This window comes from Cavia porcellus, unplaced genomic scaffold, assembly GCF_034190915.1.
Source record: "Cavia porcellus strain 051 isolate PalLab524CR breed Dunkin Hartley unplaced genomic scaffold, mCavPor4.1 scaffold_23, whole genome shotgun sequence".
Taxonomy (NCBI): Eukaryota; Metazoa; Chordata; class Mammalia; order Rodentia; family Caviidae; genus Cavia; species Cavia porcellus.
The window spans coordinates 56,484,852-56,505,733 of NW_026947506.1; the positions used below are offsets into that span (position 1 = coordinate 56,484,852).

General features: G+C 48.7%; 1 protein-coding gene across 9 annotated transcripts in view; it reads left to right on the plus strand.

Annotated features, from left to right (window-relative positions):
- Caln1 (calneuron 1) overlaps positions 1-20,613 on the plus strand; it is a 530,573-nt gene extending 509,960 nt beyond the window's left edge. For all 9 annotated transcript variants that reach the window (XM_063234472.1, XM_063234470.1, XM_063234477.1 and 6 more), the window contains one exon: positions 12,943-20,613. In XM_063234472.1, coding sequence (XP_063090542.1) covers positions 12,943-13,070 — 128 coding nt within the window. In that variant the 3' untranslated portion in view covers positions 13,071-20,613. The remainder of the gene's footprint in view (positions 1-12,942) is intronic.
- The last annotated feature ends 269 nt before the right edge of the window (positions 20,614-20,882 follow it).

Sequence of the window (20,882 nt, forward strand, 5' to 3'; positions counted from 1 at the left end):
CTGCTCCTGTGTTCACAGGATCTGGGGCTCCCCACAGTCTACAAACGCACTTACCACAGAAAGAGGCAGTTCCCTGGGCATCGCGTCTTCCACAAGAGCCTTTGTTTGTGGATCAGTGTTTCCGTCAGAGAAATGTCACACGCCTTAGTAATCTGGGAAAGGTCACACTACATGGGAAAGTAATCTAAATTCCAAGCAGGGCCCCTACTACTCAGAAAGTCACATAATAATAAAATAGATGCTCATCAGAGGGACTTGGTAACAGAAGTCGTACTGGGTCTGCTTCACTGGTTCATACTTATGACAGGGGTGACAGCTGCCATTTGGGGAGTAAGTAGTGACTTCCAAAAGCCATTTCCTTACTCAGTAAAACATTATTTTGTAATTCGCATGTCCCCATCTCAACCTAACTGCAGTTGCGTCACCCTTGCCTCCTAAGTCCCGGCCTTCCTCTCAGCCTGGAATCCGTCGGGGCCTCCGTCCCCCCGGCAACAACTCCCTCCCACTGCCCACGCCATCAACCCCTTCCTATCCCACACTGCAGGCCACGTCCAGCACTCTGGCCATGTCCTCTGCCTTCTCTACCTCAAGTCTTAGTAAATCCACCTAATCTGAAGGAAGAAGCACCTGCCTTTACAGTCTGCAAACAAGAAATGCTTTTCAAATGGAATCCTCCCAAACCCAGATAACTAAAGAGAGGAAGGGAGCTGGCAAGCTGTCCCCAGGGGGCGTGCCCAGGCCTCAGCTCTCCTTGGAGCTCCCCAGGGCAAGTACAGAACCTCAGCTGGAAGCTCGGAGCTCCCACTTGGGCTGGGTGCCTGCTGGGTCTGGAAATTCTGCTCTCTTTGGCCTGAGAGGAGGGACACGGTGAGGAGCTAAAGCCTCGGGTGGTCTTTTCATTAGGACTGAGCCAGGACAGAGGAGATGGCCGGAGGAGGGGAGGCTCCACGGTAGAGTCCTCATTTAAAGAGACTCACATCAGAGGGTTCTGAGCTCTCAAAGGCAGAGTCCGGGTGGAGATCTGGGAGTGTGGGAAAGGCCTGAAAACCCTGCCGTGGACTGTGACATGGGGTCACTGATAAATTAACTGCCAGATGTGGCGGCATGTGCCTGCCACCCCAGCACTTTGGGAGGCAGAAGCTAGAGGATAGGATCACAGCTTCAAGCACCACCTGAGCAAATCAGAAAGATCTTGTGTCAAAAAACAAAACAAAACAAAAATACTCTTTTTTTTCATTTTTAAAAAAGGCTGGGGATGTAGCTCAGTGAGAAGACCCTGGGTTCAATCCCCAGTACCTAAGGGATGGAATGGGGGGGGGCGGGGGGAAGAGAGGGGGAAAGGGAGGAGTGGGCTTGCAGGTGTCACTAGCATATTTTAGGTCAATGATTCCATTTTTCATTTTTCTAAATCTTGGATGTGATGATTTTCCTCAAAAGTGTCCAGATTTTGCTCATGAAGTTGGGAAACATCCAATAATCCTTCTATATGAATGGAAGAATTTTTTTAAAAAAGGAGTAACAGACCAGGAGTCCATAGGCTATGGTACTTTTGAAGGGAAACATTTTTGTTTGGAGGCCCACCTTTTAGTTTCTGTTTTGATTTGAATTTGTTGACCTTGTTTTGTTTTTAGATAAATACACAGGCATGCATTCTCTCTCTCTCTCTCTCTCTCTCTCTCTCTCTCTCTCTCTCTCTTTCTCTCTCTCTCTCTCTCTCTCTCTGTCTCTCAGCCCCTCACACATTCCTTTGCCTTTCTGTGACTTTTCCATTTCTCCCAAGCAAAGGATAGGAGGAAATGGGGTGAAAGTCCCAGCCAGAGGGAAAGCACACTCTCAGAGGCCCACGATCCATGTGGAACCTGCTTCCTGGGGCCCTAAATAGTGCCCCTTCCAGAAAGCCCTAATAGGGCAGGGAAGAGACCAACAGAACCTAAACCAGGCTTCTGCTCTGGCCCCACTCTCATCCCCTGCTGGAGCCAGGTGAGAAATCCTTCAGATAGAATCAGGTGGTACCACTTGAGTTAGAAACCTGTATGTGACTAGTCCAATAAGAATATATGCTTAAAAGGTACCACCCAGCCAGAAAGAAGGATACGTTTAGGTCATGTGTAGGAAAATAGATGCACTCAAGACCATAATGTTAAGTACAATGAGTTAGACACAGACAGTTAAATATCACTTGGTTTCTCTTACATGAGATACCCAAAGTATAAATAATTTAAAAAGCAAAATAAAAGATAGACGATAAAAAACAGAGAGGTAGGCTTTGTGGAGGTGGGCAGAGGGTCTGGATCTGGGAAGAGATGAAACGGAGGAGAGAAAGGAGAGTAAAAACGATCACAATGCATTGCATAACTGATTCCTTACCACGGAGATACTTACTATGTATTGCAGACATATTGTAATTAAAATTTTTTTAAATAAAAGTTTGATTCTCAGGAACTTCCAGCTCCTCAGATCTTTCTGAACTTTTTAAAAGATGAATTGTGCTCAGGGTACTGTAACATTCATAGCAAATCTTTATGTCCTAATTATTTGGAAAAATAACCAAGGCAGGGTCCACCAGAATGCACTGAGTACCAGGGCATATGTCTGTCTGCAATACCCACTCACCACCCATGTTCAACAAGAGTTTCAACACCACTTTCAGTCACTAGATATTTTGTTTTTGGAGAACATAAGTTCAATGATGCTGGCAGACAAATTTGCATTTCATTATTTGGTTCCAGTTGCTGGTATATATGGACTTCAGTGGCCATGTGGTAGAACCATCTATCCATCTGTTTCTGATTCCCTATTAAGTGTGCTTATGACAGAATGTAGTATACATTAAGGTTGGGAGCATGTATTTATTCCTTACAGTCCAGGAGGAAAAGGCTAGAAAAAACTGTCCAGTATGCCAGTCAGCGCTGGTGTCTTGGTTACTTGTCCCTCGTTGTTGAGACAAAATACCTGATCCCCAAAGTGAAGAAAGGAAGAGTTTACTTAGCTTACAAGTTTTTGGAGGTTTTGGAGTCCATACTCAATTGACAAAAGGCAGGGTGGTATGACTGAGGAGCAGCCATTCATGGTGGCCACAAACAGAAAGAGCCAACAGGGCAAAAAGGAGAAAGAGCACACCTACTTTTCCGCCTTATATTGTATGCTGGGTGCAGCACTCACTGCCAATCCCAGAGCTAGACAATGAACCAATCACAAATGCCAAATTCAGCTGCCTCCATGATGGCATGACACTTGGGGCCATCTGAACACAAACCATAACATCTTATCCCTAGTCTCCCAAAGATTCGTGCATATCCTTTATGCAAAAGATATTTAGTCCATCTCCAAGTATTGCTAAAGTCCTAACAGTTTCAGAAAAGTCCAAGTCCCACATCTCCACTGAGATCTAAGGCAAACTCTTAGCTATAACCTTGTGTACAAATGAGAACAAAGTTAAACACTTCCAACATTCAGAGGTACAAGATAAACGTTACCATTTCGAAGGGTTCAAATGGGGATACAAAGGAATGGGACCCAAACAAGTCCAAAATCCAGCAAACAGTAAGTCCTGTTGTTCCACACTCAGCATCTGAGGCAATCTGGTTGTGCGCTCCAAAAGGCTTAATTGACTCCACCCCATGGCGCTTCCAGAGGTTTTAGTTCCCACAGCTTCTCTCTTAAGCACACCCTGCTCAGTCCGTGCAGCTTTCCTTAGATGATCCATGTTCCTGGTTTTTCCAAACTTCTGGGTTCTCCCCTGCATCTTTAGCTTCACACACTGTTCTCTCAGGAGCATACTGCCTGGCACCCCAGGCCTTCTGACACCAGGGTAGAAGCTGCCCTAACCTCTGAACTCATGCATTCTCCATGTGCCTAAAACCAGTGCTATATCATGCTGTGAAGGTTGGCTGCCAGCTGGAGCAGCAGCCAGGCTTTCCTCTCTCTCTGCTGTAGAGGTTCAAGTACCTGGATTGTAAGGAATAGATTCTCTCTGCCACCACCATTTTGGAACCTGGTGTGACTGCCGCCATTTTGGAACCACCTGTGGCCCCCACCACATTCTGGAGCATTGCACTCTGTGACTTTCTCCTTCAAGAATAATCTTTCACTTTTGCAGTTTTGAGGCTATAAAAGGTAGATACCCACTGCCTTTTCCTGTAATGCCTGCATGCCATCTTTTTTATTTTTCTGTTCCTTCACAGCAATCAAGAGCTCAGCTCATCTTTATAGTCCACAGCTTTCCAGACAAACTTGCAATATTTTAAATCATCATACTAGGCTCTTTGCTCTTGATTTGCAACGTAAGTCTGACTAAAAGCCCCCAACAATAGCTATGCCAGTGCCTCAACATTTGACTGTCTTGAAATTTCTTCTGCCAGATTAATCACTCCACTGCCCTTAATCTCAGTCTCAGGCAAAGTCTTTGGACACAACTAAAATGCAGACAAACTTTCTGCCAAGCCATAACACACATCATCTGGAGTCCAACAACCAATGCAGTCCTTTTTCCCAGTAGAAACCTCCTGAACCTAGTCTTTACCAGCAGGCTTTCTATTAGCCTTTTGGTCGCCTGAGCTTTGACCAGAATGTCCCATACAGCACAGTCTAAGCCATTTCAGGGCTATTGTTTCAGGCAACATCTCCAAACCTTTCCAAACTCTTCCCACAAGTCATTCGCAGAGGCTCTTGAACCACATGGTCAAGTACAGTCATAGCAACAAACCCACTGCTGGTACCAAATTCTGTCTTGGCTACTTTTCTGTCATTGTTGAGACAAAATACCTGACACCCAAAGTGAAGAAAGGAAAGGTTTACTTACCTTACAATTTTTTGGAGATTTCAGTCCATACTCAGTTGGCTCCAAGGCAAGGTGGTACAGCTGAGGGGCAACCATTCATGGCATCGACTAACAGAAAGAGCACACAGTGCAAAAAGCCGGGAAAGTGCACCCATTTTCCTGCCTTATATTGTATGCTGGGTACAGCTCTCATTCTAATTCCAGCGCTAGACCACGAACCAATCACAAATATTAGATTCAGCTGCCTCCATGATTGCATGAGGTGGGGTGGGGGCATCCAAACACAAACCATAGCAGCTGGTCATTTGTTAACACCTGGGGCTGACCCCTCAGCCCTGTCTTCTCTCTTTCCCTTTCCTTTTATCCCCCTTTCCCTTCCCTCCCTTCTCCTCTTTTCTCTCTCTCCCTTCTCCCCTCCCCACAGTACTGGGGATAGAACCTAGGGCCTGTGCCCTCAACTACATTTCCAGCCCTTTTAAATTTTTTTAGTTTGTGACAAGGTCCCTCTCGATTGCTAATTTGTCCAGGTTAGGCTTGAATTTATGATCCTCCTACCTCAGCCTTGCAGAAAACAAGGATTACAGCCATGTAACAGTACACCCAGCTAAGGTCTGTTTTGAAGCATATATTCTGCTGCCCTGGAGGTTACAGAAGAGGCAGCTAAGGTTCAACAGCTTGCAGTCCACCAAATCTGGACCCAGGTCTATCTGCCAAGCCCTCCTCCGGCCTCTTCATTTGTCACTGCAAGTCACTGGCTTGAGCTTTCCAAAGTCTCTGGACATAGTGGCACTTCATCATCTCACTCACTTTCTGTTTCGTTGCCAATGAAGTCATCTTACACTTGGGGATCAAAGCAATGTGCAGAGAGACTGTGTGAGGCGTCTCAAGACGCAGCCCCCCGCCCAGTGTTGTCCCTATATGGAACACCAGCTGTCAGGTCTTTCTACACATTGACAACACGCACAGGAGAGGGAAGCAAAGCAAAGCCAGTACCCAGGGACTAAATAGTTTCCGTAAAAGTTAGAGCGGAGCTGTTCCGCAGCACTCAGGGCTGTATCAGATGAGCAGAAGAGACAAACGTCCAGGGAGGACTGTGGACCATGACCAGGGAGATCTCTGCGCAGGGTGTGGGTCTGGTTCTAGCTCCAGCTCTGTGCACTCTGGCAAGGTGACCCTGGGAACATCATGTCCCCTCTCTGAGCCCTATTTTTCTTATGTATCCAATGCAAAGATGGGATAATGATGCTTATATCTAGGTTCTCACACTTCTGAGCTCAGGGAAGGTCAGAAAGAATTTCAAAGCCACATCCAAGGTCCCTAGTTCAGTCAGCAACTTGCGAAAGTTGCTACATTCCTGCAAGGCCATCAAGCACACACCTGGATGTCAAGATCTGTCTGGTCATCTGGTCATGCACCGTGGGCCTCTCATGCCCATCCAAATGAGAAGGGCACAAGATGTCACCTGCACCATCTGCTCCCAGCTTGCCTCTGCCATGACTTTCCTGAAATAAACCTATCCCCTTGGGAAAATGTGGGAGGTGAATGAGCAGCTAAGGCCAGTGACCAGCGGGGAGACAGAAGACCATTTTCAGGATTTGGGATGTCAGCCAAAATAAATTGTTCTTCCTCTGAACATCCTTCACTGCAAACCAGAAGGAAAGTTGTCTGAGGCATGGTGAGATTCCAGCTCATCAGGTGGAGGCTGTGGAACAGACACAGAGACACAGAGCTGAGTGAGGACCAGCCTGGCTTAGTGTCCTACACCACTCTAGGTTTGTGGTGGTGGGAAAAGGTAAGGTCCTGAAGTGAGAGTCCTGCTAGGTAGAGAGCTCCAGATCCCAGAACAAAGGCACTTTTGCTATGAGAAGGACAGGAAAGGCAAGGCCTGCTCCCATGCCACACGTCTGCAAAGCACGGCTGTCTGACTTCTAACAAACCTCAAGCAAGGGACATGAGATTTTGTTATGGAAATGGGGTGGGCTCCCCCCCCCCACACACACAGGGTGCAGGGGCCCCTCTTCCTCTTAACGAGAGCTTCATAAAAGACACCAACTCATTTTATCCCTTTCGAGTCACATCCTGTCTCCCTTCCTTCAGGTCTCCCTAGAGCACTTCTGATTCCACTGAGGTATAGAAAATTCCATTTCAAAGGCTCTTATTCCATGTTATACTATGTGAATAGCCAAATCTATATACTTATACAGCGTTAGATCTGGAAGGGACACAGAAGATCAGTAGATCCCAAATCTGGTAGTACTGGCTTATTGGGAGGATCACCGAGGTGATACTAGTACTGTCTTGTTTATTTTTGTTTTTGTTTTGGGTTTTTTTTTTAAACATTCCTGCACCTTGAAATTCTTGCCAAAAATATCACTTTGATAGATCTTCAGTAGAGCATCAAATCAGAATTATTAGAGCTCTGATTTGCCTTTTTAGGTAGCCAGGGCTCCCCAAGACATCCACCCCAGTATCAGAAGGTCTAGATTGAGGCCAGAGGGATCACCATCCATGGCGATCAGGGTCACCCACGAAGGCAGTGCCCCAGTGCGAGCAGGGTGCCGTCTCTAGGAGGAAATCCAAGCACCGCCGCCTGTCGTTTCCTGAGCAGAGCAGTGTGAATTGCTGTTAAAATAAGAAGGGGAAAGACAGTCTGTCGCCAGAGCCCCACACCCTGGGCCTGCCAAGGCAGCCACGGGACTTAACAAGCTTTGCGGAGTTTTTGGGAAAACAGAAGGCCCACTTCACTGTCCTCCTGCGCCAGCCTCCCCAGTCACATTCTCCCCGAATCCTTTCTGGGACCCATCTGTCAAGTCCTGCGCTAGAAAGAGACCTCAACTCAACTGAAGAGCCGATGGAGAGATGGATACACCAGGACTGACTGGGAACTACAGTGTGTATGTCTATATTACAGTAAAAGTCACATGGCCATGAATTCCCTTCCAATTACCGTCCTCATGCCAAACACATTCCCCTCATTGTTCTTGCCACCTTCTGAAAGGTTTCTGGAAATCCTCTTTCGTATCTTCCGCTGCACTGTTGTGGCTGCCTCGAGGTCCTGAATTTGTTTTAAACATTTACCACTCGTGATCACGGTGACTCCAGAGAAGAGTCATGAACCTCACGTTTCCATGAGCCTGCCCGGCACACGGCAGCAGATTCCCTGTGGTCCTGACCACACCTCTCAAGGTTGCCAAGGAAAGAGGGCGCTCAGAGCCGCTCCAGAAAGTGGCCAGAACGACGAGCTGAGTGTGTTCAAAGCAAGGGGGAGTCCATTGAGGGGATTCACGACAATCTGCCTTTTAGTGTAATGAGCTTTTTTAAAATTTAAACATTTGCTGTATTGTTTGGTCACACTTCATCGACAGAATCGCCAGCAGCATAATGCTCAATAAGATCCAGAAGGGGACTCAGCTCTTCCAAAGGCTAGACATAGCTTTCACGTGGCCCAGCAATTTGACTCTTAGGATTGTACCCACAGAGTGCACAGCACGGATCCACACAAAAACTTACATGGGTGTTCATAGCAGCGTCACAGTAGCCAAAACAGGAAAACAACCCAAATGCCTATGAACTGATGAAGGGATAAATCAGTGGTGATCCACCCACACTCTGCGGCGTACCAGCACAAAGAAATAAAATGCTAAAATAAATGCTACAGTGTGACTGAACCTCAAAAACGCTCAGCTAAGTGAAAGTAGCCAGACACAAACCTCATGTGATAAAGGACGCCATTCCTGTGGCATCTTGCAAAAGGTAAACCCACAGAATCGGACAGCAGACGAGCAGACCAGGTGAAGTGTCTTTCGAGAACTGGAGGATGGGAAGAAACTTCATGGGGAACTAAAGCCCAGTCTGGGTCCAGAAGAAAAGGGAAGACTGGGGCACATCCAGCAGAGAGGGCCAGAGTGACCTTGGACATTGCTCCGTGCACACCAGGCTCCCGTGCAGAGCGCAGGCAGGGTCCTGCTGGTCTGTGGCAACGGGGGTCCAGGGAGGGCAGCCGGGAGGGCTGGGCACAGAGGAGTGAATCCGTGAGTAGGCACCCTGGCCTTCTGCGGCACTCAGGAGCTGGAGCGACCGGCGGGCCAGCTGCAGGGTGGTGAGGCATACTAAGCAGGCTCAGGAAAGGTGAACTTCACTGCTGCAGTTCCGGCTGAGTTGATGGGAGACAGAAAGCACCAAAGCTGGGGAGTTTGGCCCTAGCAGTTCAACCCTGGGCTAGAGGTTGCAGCCTCTGGGGGAAACAATCAGGGCTCTCCTTCTGTCCTTATGAGATGCGAGCTTCAGCCTGGCATTTCTTTAGCAGTTTACAGTGGATCCGTTCACTGGGACTGATTGTTTTGTTTTGTTTTTTGTTTGGTCTTTTGAGGCAGAGTCTCACTAAGCTGCTCAGGCTGGCCTTGAGCTCACTTTGTAGCCCAGGCTGCTCTGGAACTCACAACTATCCTCCTGAGTCAACCTCCTGAGTGCTGGGATTACAGGCATGCGCCACCACACCCAGCTTCAGATTGATTTTGAAATCGTTCCTTCCAAGCAAACCAGTTGTCATTAATTAGCCCCTCTTACAGAGGCACAGAAACTGCCTTACAGAGCCCAGCGGGGGGATCCTTTTCAGAGCTGTCATGGGCAAGTAATGAGCTAGAGGCTCCCCCTGCTTCTAGGACCTGGGTCTGGATTCTCCAGGCACTGCCTGCCTGTCTCTCCCCTTCTGCTACTTTGAAGGATTTTTAGATCAAAGGCACAGCCATCCTCCGGGGGAATAATCCCATTGCTTGTAACCTTGTTTCCTGAGTGTCCTTCACAAAGAAGGGCTTCAGCAGAAACTTTCTCCTTCGGCCCAGTCACACAATTTCCTTCTTCTTTCTTCTTCTTCTTCTTTTTTTTTTCTGATGCTTCGCACAGGCCCTCAGGATGGGCTGTGCTGAACCACTTCCGGAAGCATTTCTATGCAGGCGAGCTGCCCAGAACCAGGAGCCAGTCCTCAGAAAGTGTTAGGAGCTGCCGCTTCCGCATTCTCATCTCATTTTCTCCCTCATCCTCTCCTCCTTCAACACTATCTCCTTTTCCCTTCCTGGGAGTTGGCATCTATTTACATCTGCCCACTCCTCCGAGGGAGGCCCATCTCTGCACCACGGAAATTTTCTTCCTTCTGCTAAGTATTTAAGACTCACACTTAATCAGCAAGTTCAGAATTGAACCACAGAGTACTTTAAATCACCCAAGGGAAGCACAAGCCTGGCGGACCCAGAAGAATTAAAGATAACAAGACAGATGATGGCAGAAATGACTAAGTTTGGAGGCAGGCTGGGGGACCTGCCCTCCGCAAACTGTGGCTTGCTGGGGGGCACCTTCCTACAAGGTGCAATTTTTAGAGATCCCTTGACAAGGCCTTGGGGCCTCTTCTCTAAGGGGAAGCTTCATTTGCCATTGGATACAGGGCCGGCTTCGGGCTTCTGTTATTTCTAAGGGGTGGTATAGAGGAGCCACTAAACGACAAGGAGGCAGGGTCAAGGTGGTGCACCTGTAACCCCGGCATTTGGGAGGCTGAGGCAGGAGGACTGTTGCGAGTTCTGGGCTACAAAGTGAGTTCAAAGCCAGCCTGAACTGCATAGTGAGACTCTGTCTCAAGAAGACCAAAGTCAATAAATAAGCAGTGAGGAGAGAGGTTGAACTTGAGATTAAACATTTTATGTTCTCCAAACTATGTGAATTTACCTGACCTTTCCTTCTGCCAGACCACTTTAACAGCTACCCCCCGCCACAATGTGATTTTAAAAAAATATAATGAATTTTCAAATTTTTAAAAGTTTGTTACAGCTTGTCCCATCTGTCTTGCCACTTTTGGAAGCAGTTCTGAAGTCATCTTTCTGTAATGTCTTTAATGGTATGGAAAATCCCTGACCCTCCAATCAGCTCTGCTACAGAACTGTTTGTAAGTCCGATTCATTCATAAGCCAACAAAGAGAGTCTTACACAGCCCACCTGTGACAGTTCACAACCTGAATGTGCATAAGTCAGAGCCCCAGTGCAGGTTCTCTCCTGGCTGCCTCAATGTCCTGGGGCAGTTCAGAATGTTTCCTTTCCATGGTCCTTTTGACTCTGAGGAAGAGAGAAAAGTTGCAGCGTCAGCCTCAGTGAGTAAGGCAGATGCGACACAGCACAGTGATTCTCTGAGCCCGCCTCTCCGTGGATGGTGCCAGATACCAGCATTCACCGGATTTTGATCGCACCTTGTGAAGATGCTCACAACATGAAATTTCCAGCCTTCAGAAGGCTGCGTAAACACTGGGATAAGTGAGTTTGAAATCGGGGTGTCGAAGGAGATTCGTGGCAATGCATCTTTTATTGTAATTAATTTGAGCATTTATGTATATTTCAGCCACATTTTACACACATACACACACACACACACACACACACTTCTCTCTTGCCCTCAGCAACTCAAACCCCACCCAGACTTACTGAATCAGAAGTTCTAGAAATTGCCTAATTCCCCAGAGGACTTATTAAACTACAAATTCAAAGCCTCCTTCCCAGAGATCATCTTCAGTGATTCTGCAGTGGGGCTGAGAAATACATTTGTGCCGAATTCAGCCAATACTGGTGCTGCAGGAGCGGGCAGGAGCTTGGGGGTAAGCAGCTTCAAAGCCACCAGGGCACAAATACACAAGCGGGGCCCAAACTGTGATAGCGAACTTTTGAGAGCTTTCAGTGATACAAACCGCCCATGTGGCATGCGTGGCAGAGGTTCCCCAGGAAAAGCAGAGAGAGGACACAAATTCTGACCCAGAAGTGCAGCGCCTGAGAAGCCAGGCCTGGGAAAGAAGCCTTCATCACCATCTCTCCTCCTGCTATTTCCCGTCCCTGATTCGTGGCCCTGACACTAATCCACCAGTGAACACCTTTTGATGGAGACCGGGAAGGATTGCTCATGAGTCTTCTAAAAGTCATGGTGCTACTGAGGCTCCATCTTCCCAGGGGAAGGATGGTGTCATCAAGAAATCAGATAGCAACCAGTGCTGGTGAAGCCGTGGGGGAAAGGAACCCTTCTGCGCTGTTGGAGGGAGTGTAAACCGGTACAGCTACTGTGCGAGTCTGGAGATTTCCTCAAAAACCTGAAACTAGAAATTCCATTTGGTCCAGCTGCTCCCCTTCTTTATCCAAAAGAGTTAAACACGTAATATGACAGTGATCCACACACACCCATGTTCATAGCAGCACACACATAACAGCTAAATCCTAGAAATAGAAAATGTGGTATTTACAGTGGAGTACTACTCTGTCATAAAGATGGATAAAAGAATCTTTGGTAGGAAAGTGGATGCCCCAGAGACCGTAATGTGAGGTGGAATAAGTCAGACACACAAGTGTAAGTGCTGCAGAATAGAGACCCAGGTAAAACATAGGACAAAATAAAAGATAGTGGGCAGCAGGGGTAGATCTTTCTCAGGGGGAAGCGGCTGAAGAGATGCAGGCACAGGGGATGAAGAAAGGGAACTGGGAAGCGTTTGGTACATGTAGCAGCTCCACAGAGGGATGTAAATGTTGTGTACCACACACGTGTACAAATAAACTAAAATAAAATTTAAAAATGAAATACCGCTTTGAAAATGATGGTGCTAGAACTAGTGTCATAGAAAGACGAAGAGAAGGAAACCTCAGGAGAGGCCACATCAGCGCCCTCGCCTGAGAGGGTTTGGGGCTCCCCATCTTCACCCAGCTCCTGTGCGCAGCCCACATGGTCACCATTATCAAACTTCAGAGGAAACTCGACTTAGACTCTGCCTTTTTCCTAAGTTTCTGGTGCTGAATAGCTGCCGGCCCAGGGCCCCAGCTCTAGAGGTGTCCTTGTGTCTCTAGAATGTCAGACGTGAGCCGGGAGAGGTGGTGCTTGCCTGTGATCCTAGCACTCTGGGAGGCTGAGGCGGGAGGATCACAGGTTCAATTACAGCCCGGAGTGCTACTCTGTCGTAAAGAAGGATAAATGAGGTCTGTGGAGGAAAATGAATGAACCCTGAGCTAGGGGATAAGCAGTCACTTAGCAGCTTAGCGAGACCCTGGCTCAAAACAAAAAGGGCGGAGGCTGTAGCTCAGTGTGAAGCCGAGTCTCACCGCATCTTTCTCTTTTCTCTGTCCCTCCGTATGCCCCTCCCTGCCCTCAGTGCATTCCCAGAAGCAGAACAGACAGACCTGCGTCCGGAAGAGCCTCATATGCGCCTTCGCCATGGCCTTCATCATAAGCGTGATGCTGATCGCAGCCAATCAGATCCTGCGGAGTGGCATGGAGTAGCCGCCCCCCGCCCGCCGCCGCCGCGCTGTCGCCAGCCCACCGCGCATGTGCATGGCCCGCGGGCAGACTTCCTCCTCCCGCCGCGGACCTGGACCTCGGACCGGGGCAGACCTGGTACAGCTCAGCAAGGAGCCCAGCGCTGCAGTGCAGCCGGATCGCGCGCCCCAACTTCATCTCCTTGGCAGGGACATCAAAGGGCTGTCTTCAACGCTTTAATGGTTTTGTTTCCTAATGCAATAAATAGCCAGGAGTTCTGAATTCTTGCTTCATCTGCCAGTAGGAACTTTGAAGAACATTTTCATCTCAGAATTCCAGTGGCCACCCAGGGGTATCGGTGGTGTGGACAGCGTGCAGAAGAGAGGCAGCGTTCACCTCCACCCACGCCCCATTCCTCAACCCGGGGGTCCTCAGAAACTCCCCCACATTGAGGTCGACCCTCATCTAGAGGCCGGCTTCTGGGTTGCTACAGAAGAGGGACTGTGCATCTCTCCCTGGCTTCCTCCCCCCCCCCCCCAGGCATGAGGGGAAAGCCATTCAGCGGGGTGCGACCCTGGCCGTCTGCAGCCGCACCCCATCGCTTCCGTTCTCACTGCCTTCTCTAGGGATTCTGGTTGGTAGAGTCGGGGCGCTCGCGGTCGGTTCCTGTGGCGCTTGGCTTTCTGTTCCTGGAGCCCCTCCCGCACCAGCATTTTGGGAATCTGCAAAGAGCCTCCCTCCCAGCTTTGCCCACTGTGCTGCCATTCGAGACAAAAGAACCACGGGCATCTTATGACAGAGATACATAGACAGAGACCTGGCTTCTCCGTGTGTGACATTTTCTCCTCTAACCACTTTCTCTGGATAGAAGCTTGTCCTGCCTCCTGCACCCATCCCTGCTTCTTCTGGCAGAGGGTGAGGCAGGCTGGGAGAAGGGAAAAGACTGAGACTGGAGGTGAGGGGGCTGACAGCCCACACCCCAGACATCCAGAGTCCCCTCCCCAGCACTCCATGCGAGACACCTCTGTAAGTTAGGGTTCATGTGCATCCACCTTTCCCTCATCCCGTAGACTGCTTTGTGAGTTAGTCTTCCCACACTCCAAAGCAGGAAGCTAGAAAGATCAAACTACTGTCTGTCACATATCCTCTGGCATTCAGATTCTGCAACTGACTCGTAAGATGAAGAGAGGGGGAAAGAGATGCTAAGGCGTTTAGCCAGCGTGGCCAGGCACTTACCTGCAGAATGCTTCTGGTGGAGAAGGGAACTGAATCCAGTGGTCCATTTCTGAACCATACCAAGTCTTCATTTCCTGACGTTTCCTAGATACCATATCAGCCGCCTCTATTAATTCCAGCTTGCATAGTCAGATTAGCCAGTAATCTCTAGATGTGCTATTATCCCCCTTTGTACTTTCTGAGCTCAGGTCTTTATTTCTGTAATGGAATGATCTCGCGCCCCTTTCTTTTGATTGTACCCTAACGCTCCAGGCTCCCCTAACCTTTCCCTCCTTTCTGTCAGTATTGAGGCGACAGAATCTTTCCTCTCTTGATGCAGTGGGTCGGTTTTATGGTGCAGTGTGTGATCTCTACCCTGTCCTCAAGCCCTTCCCTCTCTGCCTCTCCCTTACTGCTTTCTTAGACATGGAGCTGGGAGGTCTCCACGTAAGGTCTTCTTCCGATTCACCTCTCCAAGCCTTCCCCGCAGTACAGTGTGGGGACAGCTGTAGAGACTTTCCCAGCATGGGAAAGTGCAAATATTCGCGATGAGCACAAGTTAAACTAGGGTTTGAGCCATAGTATGGGCAGGGAGCGGATCTAAGCTCCCAAGAGTCCAGGGCGTGGAGAGTTCCTCTAAAAGCCACCTGAAGTCTGGTTTTTCTGGCCAGGCCAAGGAAGGCAGCAGCCTGCCTTTGCCCTTACCTGCCCTGCCCTGCCACACTCCTGTCCTTTTTGTCTCTCCTTTGGCTGAGCCTCATAGTGCCCTTAGGATCAGATTACTAACCTAGAACAGATGCTTGATACTCACCCATTAGACAACTTCCTCTGTTGTTTCTTCCCAGGGCAGTTTGTCCCTTCCTGCTGCAGGGAAACACTTCCCTACCTATTGCTCACCCTTGATCCTCAGCCACATCCTCCTGGGGACAGGGGTGCGAGATCCTGAGGAGATGGGGTAGATGCCCAGGGACAAGTCTTTAAAGCCTCCTCTCCACCCCCCCGCCCCGCCCCACCCCGCCCGGAAAGGGACTGAGACTGCTTAGCAGGGCAGAAAACTAAGTATTTCAAAGACTACTTTTTTGCAAGTCCCTCTGCCTCCCACTGGAGATGTTGACCCCACAGGGCACTCCAGAGTATGAGTAGATTTCTTCAGCAGCGAGCTGAGCCACTGCTCAGGCATGGAGAATAAGAGGAATTCTGGAAAGGCACCAACAGCCTGTGCCCTACCAAGACGTGAGCATCCTTCCCTTAAAAGAATCCTTTTCCTCTCTCCCCGTGACCTGGAAAAGCAGGCCGGGAGCAGGTCCAGGAGAACACATCCTGGTGGATTTTCCTAGGGAGACAGAGCATGGTGGCAGCTCGGTGTTCTGCTTTCTAATGGCCTAGAAGTCAGACTCCCACCACGGTAACCTCCCAGGAGGCGCCAGGGGCTGAAAGAGGCAGTGCGTGGAGACAGCCTAAGCTCCAGACATTCCAGACTTCCCTTCCCGGCTGTTTGTTGCTGTGATTCCGAGCCCAGCTGCTGTGCTTGCTTCCAAGATGTGGCTGTCTTAGACATAGCCAGAGTCAGGCAGCCCCATCCCCAGCTCTGTTCACACAAACGCTGTGCCCGGCCTCCCCACGAGGCCGTGTACTTGTCACAGTAACTGAGGCTCAGAGAGCAAGATTCCAGAAGGTCCTGGCCCTGCAGGACCAAAGCAGGCCACAAGGCTGCAGCTACTGTTGACCTCTGCAGGAAGTGGGAGAGAGACACCTGATCCTTGTGTTCTGCCGATGACCAGAATTTGGAATCAGTCTCTAGGGCTGGCAGCCACCGGGTGGCTGAGGGATTGGCACAGCAAGCTAAGTTTGTTCTTGTTGCAAGAGCAGGTGTTTCCCTTCCCCTGCCTGCAGACCATACCAGTGAAGATCAGGAAGACGTTTTATTTGGGAGGAAAAGAGAAACAGACCCTGGTTTTCTTAAACCCTAAAAAAAAATCTGTCTCCTTCCAGTCCCGATGCAGACAGAGCCCTCACACAAGACCCAGCATCAAAAGTATTAGCAGTAGCTTCCAGAATGTGCGTGGGTCCCACGTGACCCATCTGTAAGAAGAAGGAGGAAAAAAGATATCACCATGGCAACCATTGCATTCCACCCTGAGTTTGCCAAGGCACACAAAAAATAGGGAACATTTTCCTAAAGAACACTTTAGGGTTCTGCCTGATTGGAGCCTGACTTCTTGCATTCGTAGCCTGCTGGGAAGGGAAATCATCCTCTGAGATTCTAGGTGGCTTCTCTGCCGTTTCCTCCTCTGTGGGAACTTGTTCTTCCATTTCCCCAGAAGCAGAGCTACGTGCAAACCTGGTAGCCATCTCCCCACCCCGTCCCTCCACCCCACCTCCCAGAGCAAGAATCCCCAAATCTAAGCAAAAAGGCCAAAAAAAAAAAAAAATCATCTGTAAGGCAAAAAAATATTTTAAGCTTCCAATCTTTAAAAGCATCTGTTTGCCTGTTGAGAAGCCAGCAATGTGAACTTAAGTGAACTGAGATTTCCTTGTGGTCTCAGGCGGGCTTGGTGGTAGCAGACTTTCTTTCTGGGTGTTATATTGGCCGAGAGGAAGATGTACGCTTGCTTAGTCTTCTGTCTCCCTGCCTGCTCCTGTCTCAGATTTTACATGACAAGTGGCCCCCTTTCTTGTGGGTACCCAAAAGAGCCTCCTGAAAGATGGGTAGCTCATTTTGATAAGAATGCTCCACCCACCTCTCAGCCACTGGATTGTAAAGTGAGAGCCCTAAGTGATGGATCCAAGTTATATCTACTAGGCTTAAGTCCAGACTCAGGTCATGAATCAAAGAGAGTTTTGCACATTGTTCTTCACTGGAAGGGTAGCTGGGGAGGGGGCAGTAGGAGGGCACAGCCAGAAGAAGAGGGGTGCGGCTCTCCCTGAGTCGGGCTGTGCTACCTTGGCAGCTGCATGCCTAGAGTCCCCTTCTGCTGTGTCTCAGTCACTACCCTTGCAGAAGCTGCTGAGCTCAGCTCCTCCCTGGATGCCCCAAACCACATTGGGTCATTCTGTTGCACTGACTGTTGCTCCCAAGACCCACAATAGATGTATTATTTTACCCAGCAAGAAGCAGTCCTTTTTTATACAATGCCATGATGGTGCAGACACACCGAGACTAAGCTTTGAGACTGTGGCACATGCTGGTCGTTTTGCTTGGACTACAGGAGGACGTTCCCTAGAGAACATCTATCTGAAATGACCTTTCTCACTGGCCACTTCAGTGATGGCCAGGAGGCCAAAGCTGAGCTCTGAAGGCCTTGCTCTGGCCATCCCCCCTTACAGCTGGCTGCCCAGCTCCCCCAGAGGGAAAGATCTATCAGAAGTAGACAGGAGGTATTATTTGGCAGCTAGGGTTTTCAATTTGAATTATTTATAGTGATGGCAAAATAGAGGAGGATTTGGGCTGCTTCTTATGGACACTGTCTTCATGATAATTTAAATGTCAGAACTATTCAGCCTCACTCTGCTTTGACTTAGTCATTCAGGGGACTGTCCTCGGCGATGTGGCCTTGCCAGAGACAGTTGGTTTGACGGTCGCGTGTATGAACCAGCTTAGGTTTTCTCTTAGTGTCTTACACTCATTACGGATGCAGGTTTTAATAGTGATGGTTTCTACTTAACACTGGCTTGGGATTCACTTCCCATGGCCTCAAGGAACACAAGCTAATGCTCAGAAAGTCTTCAAGACAAAATTAATTTGGTTCAGTTGGCTTGAAGTGCACCACCAAGAATCAGGTTTTTCCAGTCCCACAAAGATGTTTCTCGATATCTGGAAAAAGCTTAGCCTGTTACCCCCACCCCTGTCTCGGGTGGTCCACTGATGGGGCACCCCATGAACCCCCAAATGCTGTTTAGAGTCTCATCCACCTCTGGTGAGATGGGTTGGCTCTCAGATCAATGTTTTTTACACTGTCAGAAGTTACTTTCTGGGCTGGGGGTTTAGCTTAGCGGCACAAGCGCCTGGTTGGCTAGCACAAGGTGGTGAGTTCAATCCCTGGTACCAAATGAAGGAGAAGAAGAAAGAAGAAAGAAGAAAGAAGAAAGAAGAAAGAAGAAGAAGAAGAAGAAGAAGAAGAAGAAGAAGAAGAAGAAGAAGAAGAAGTAGAAGAAGGAGAAGAAGAAGAAGAAGTACTGTCCAAGTGAAAAAGGGTAAGAGTCTAGAATTTTCCAGTGGTATAGCCAAGCAGGCTACTCAGGAAGGAATATTCTAGGGAGTGCAAGTATCAACTATGATATTGCCCCCTGCCTGGACCCGAGAGAGCAAAGCAAGCTGAAAGAGATGGTAGATGCTTGTCTTGGAATACTTGCCCTATGCTTCTGACCTACTTTGGGAGCATGCAGGGGATAGAGTGGCACAGGGCTGCCCATCAACCTCCTGCAAAAGACTTGCTCTGTGCATTTCAAGAGGATGCTGACAGCCCCCCTTTCCTGGGAAGATGCTGACACCTGCCAAGTCCAGAAAGGCTTTTCCAGGTCTCTGAGATCTGCCGAATGCTGGCCAGGAAAGCTGAGCAGATTAACCGAGTTGCAGTCAGCATTATCACCTAAGAAAGGCCCAGGCACCAGGACCCTTTTGCCCAAGAGCTAGGCTCTGCTGAGGGGCTTCTCTCTGTGGCCTCGGGTTGCTCATGTCTGCCAGAGGAAAGATAAACTAGAAGCGCTCTCCGGTTGTGGCATTTGGCTTGGTACAAAAGTCAGAATGAGCATCTACTGTTGAGACAGCCTTGATGTCCCCCGTGAACTGCAACCCAGGCTGGCAGCTTCTTTTTTCATGCAAGTCCCAAGAGGCAGCTGTGAGAGTCTCCCTTTTGGTGTCCATTGTGAGTAAACAAAACACCAACTGGTTTGTGTCAAAGGTGTTATGTCATGCAGGCAAGAGGTTTTATTTATTCCGTAGGACTTGCTGATTCGAGGCAGCATCAGAAATGGGCTTTGTGTCCTAAGCCCAAACAGGTCCCGTGAATCCAAATTCATGAGTAAAGAGAGAAACAAAACCAGTTCCAAGAAAAGAGGCTTGGTTTCTCCATCCGGGATGCCTGACTGGAAGCTACTGAATAAAGAGCACAATTTCCAGTCATTTCCTTCCCTTTTTTTTCCTTTCTGGTCACCAGAACAGCAATTCCAGTAGATGCGATAGAGGTTTGTAATTATCTATAACACTGGAGAGGGGAGAAATTCAAGACCTCTGGTGATTGTCAGGAATTAGACTGGCAGTTGCTGTGCTGGTCCCTTGGGTGGCTAATCAGTGGTGCTGGGCACAGGCTCCTGCTTTAGCTGCGACCCAGCTCTGGATAGGGACCCAGCACAGGAATGGAGCATCTGGGGGACCCACAAGACAGCATCTCCGGCCCCTCTGTCCGATGTCAATATCAAACCCGAAGCCCCCCTTCTAAAGCAGGCTGAGGTTGCAGTCGTCCATACAGCAAATCCTGCTGTGCTTCCCTGGGAAGACTAGATTGACCCAGGAAAGGACTCTGCGAGCTCCTGGTGCAAGTTCAGGAAAGAGGTTGTAGCTGCAGAGCTTGTCTTCTGACTTCCCCCAAGGAAAATCAAGGAGTATCAAGTTCTTCTCTGAGAATAAGATTTTAGGGGTCCTTAGGTGGCTTGTTAGTGGAAGTTGATTCTTTCCTAGTTCTGAATGCAGAAGAAGCCATTTCTCTGAGGTCTAACCAAAGACAGTGACCTTGGAGGGAGCTGAGACCCAGAGGTCTGGTCAGGCAGAGTGTTGGCACGCTGTCCGCTCTTGAGAGGCATGGGACGGGAAGGTCCCTGTGGACACAGAGGTCACTGGACCAAAGGTATGAGTGGTTTCTCAAAGCACAGTAGTAAATGCCTGGGATCCTAGCCACCAAAGTGTGGGTGTAAATAGAAGCACAGATTAGGACTATGGCGACCAGCATGGTCAGAGCTTGGCAGCTCTCATATCCAGAACGGGCCACGAAGACTGAAATCACGGATCACAATCTTCCCATTTACCTCATTCATGTTCCTTTTTTAAAAATTTTAATTCCATATTCATTGATGATGTCGCTATTAAGTGATGAAAGTCAGCAGACTGATGAGTCAAAAATCTTTATATAAAGTGTAAATATTAATATAAATGACCTTGGCATGCGACTTATGGATCAAAAGAAGTATATATTATTAATATGTTATCTTAGTGTATAAAGGAAAACTGACTGCCATATTTACCAGAGGTTTTCTCTAACCAAACTTGTGTGTAAATATATAACCTGTATAAAAAAAAGAGTCTAATTTACCATTATTTATGCAATAGAAAAAATAAAAGTTTTTTCTTTTCTTTTGATGAGGGATTCGGTTCATTACGTGTGCTTTGATTTGCCAGTGGGCTGTAGGCTTGTGCCTGTGACCTTCCAGGACAGCCTGAGCTATTTGGTGACAGTTTAGTGTCACTGGGAGGCAGTAGGTGAGAGGTGGCCAGGGAGCCTGCCATGCAGAGGGAAGTGATGGACACTGGAGAAACCAGAATGATGGAGCATACGGCGAGAAACAGGAATCATCTTCCGGCTGGGGGGCAGGCTTGGTAATTAAGCAAACTTTGCAGACACTCAAGCT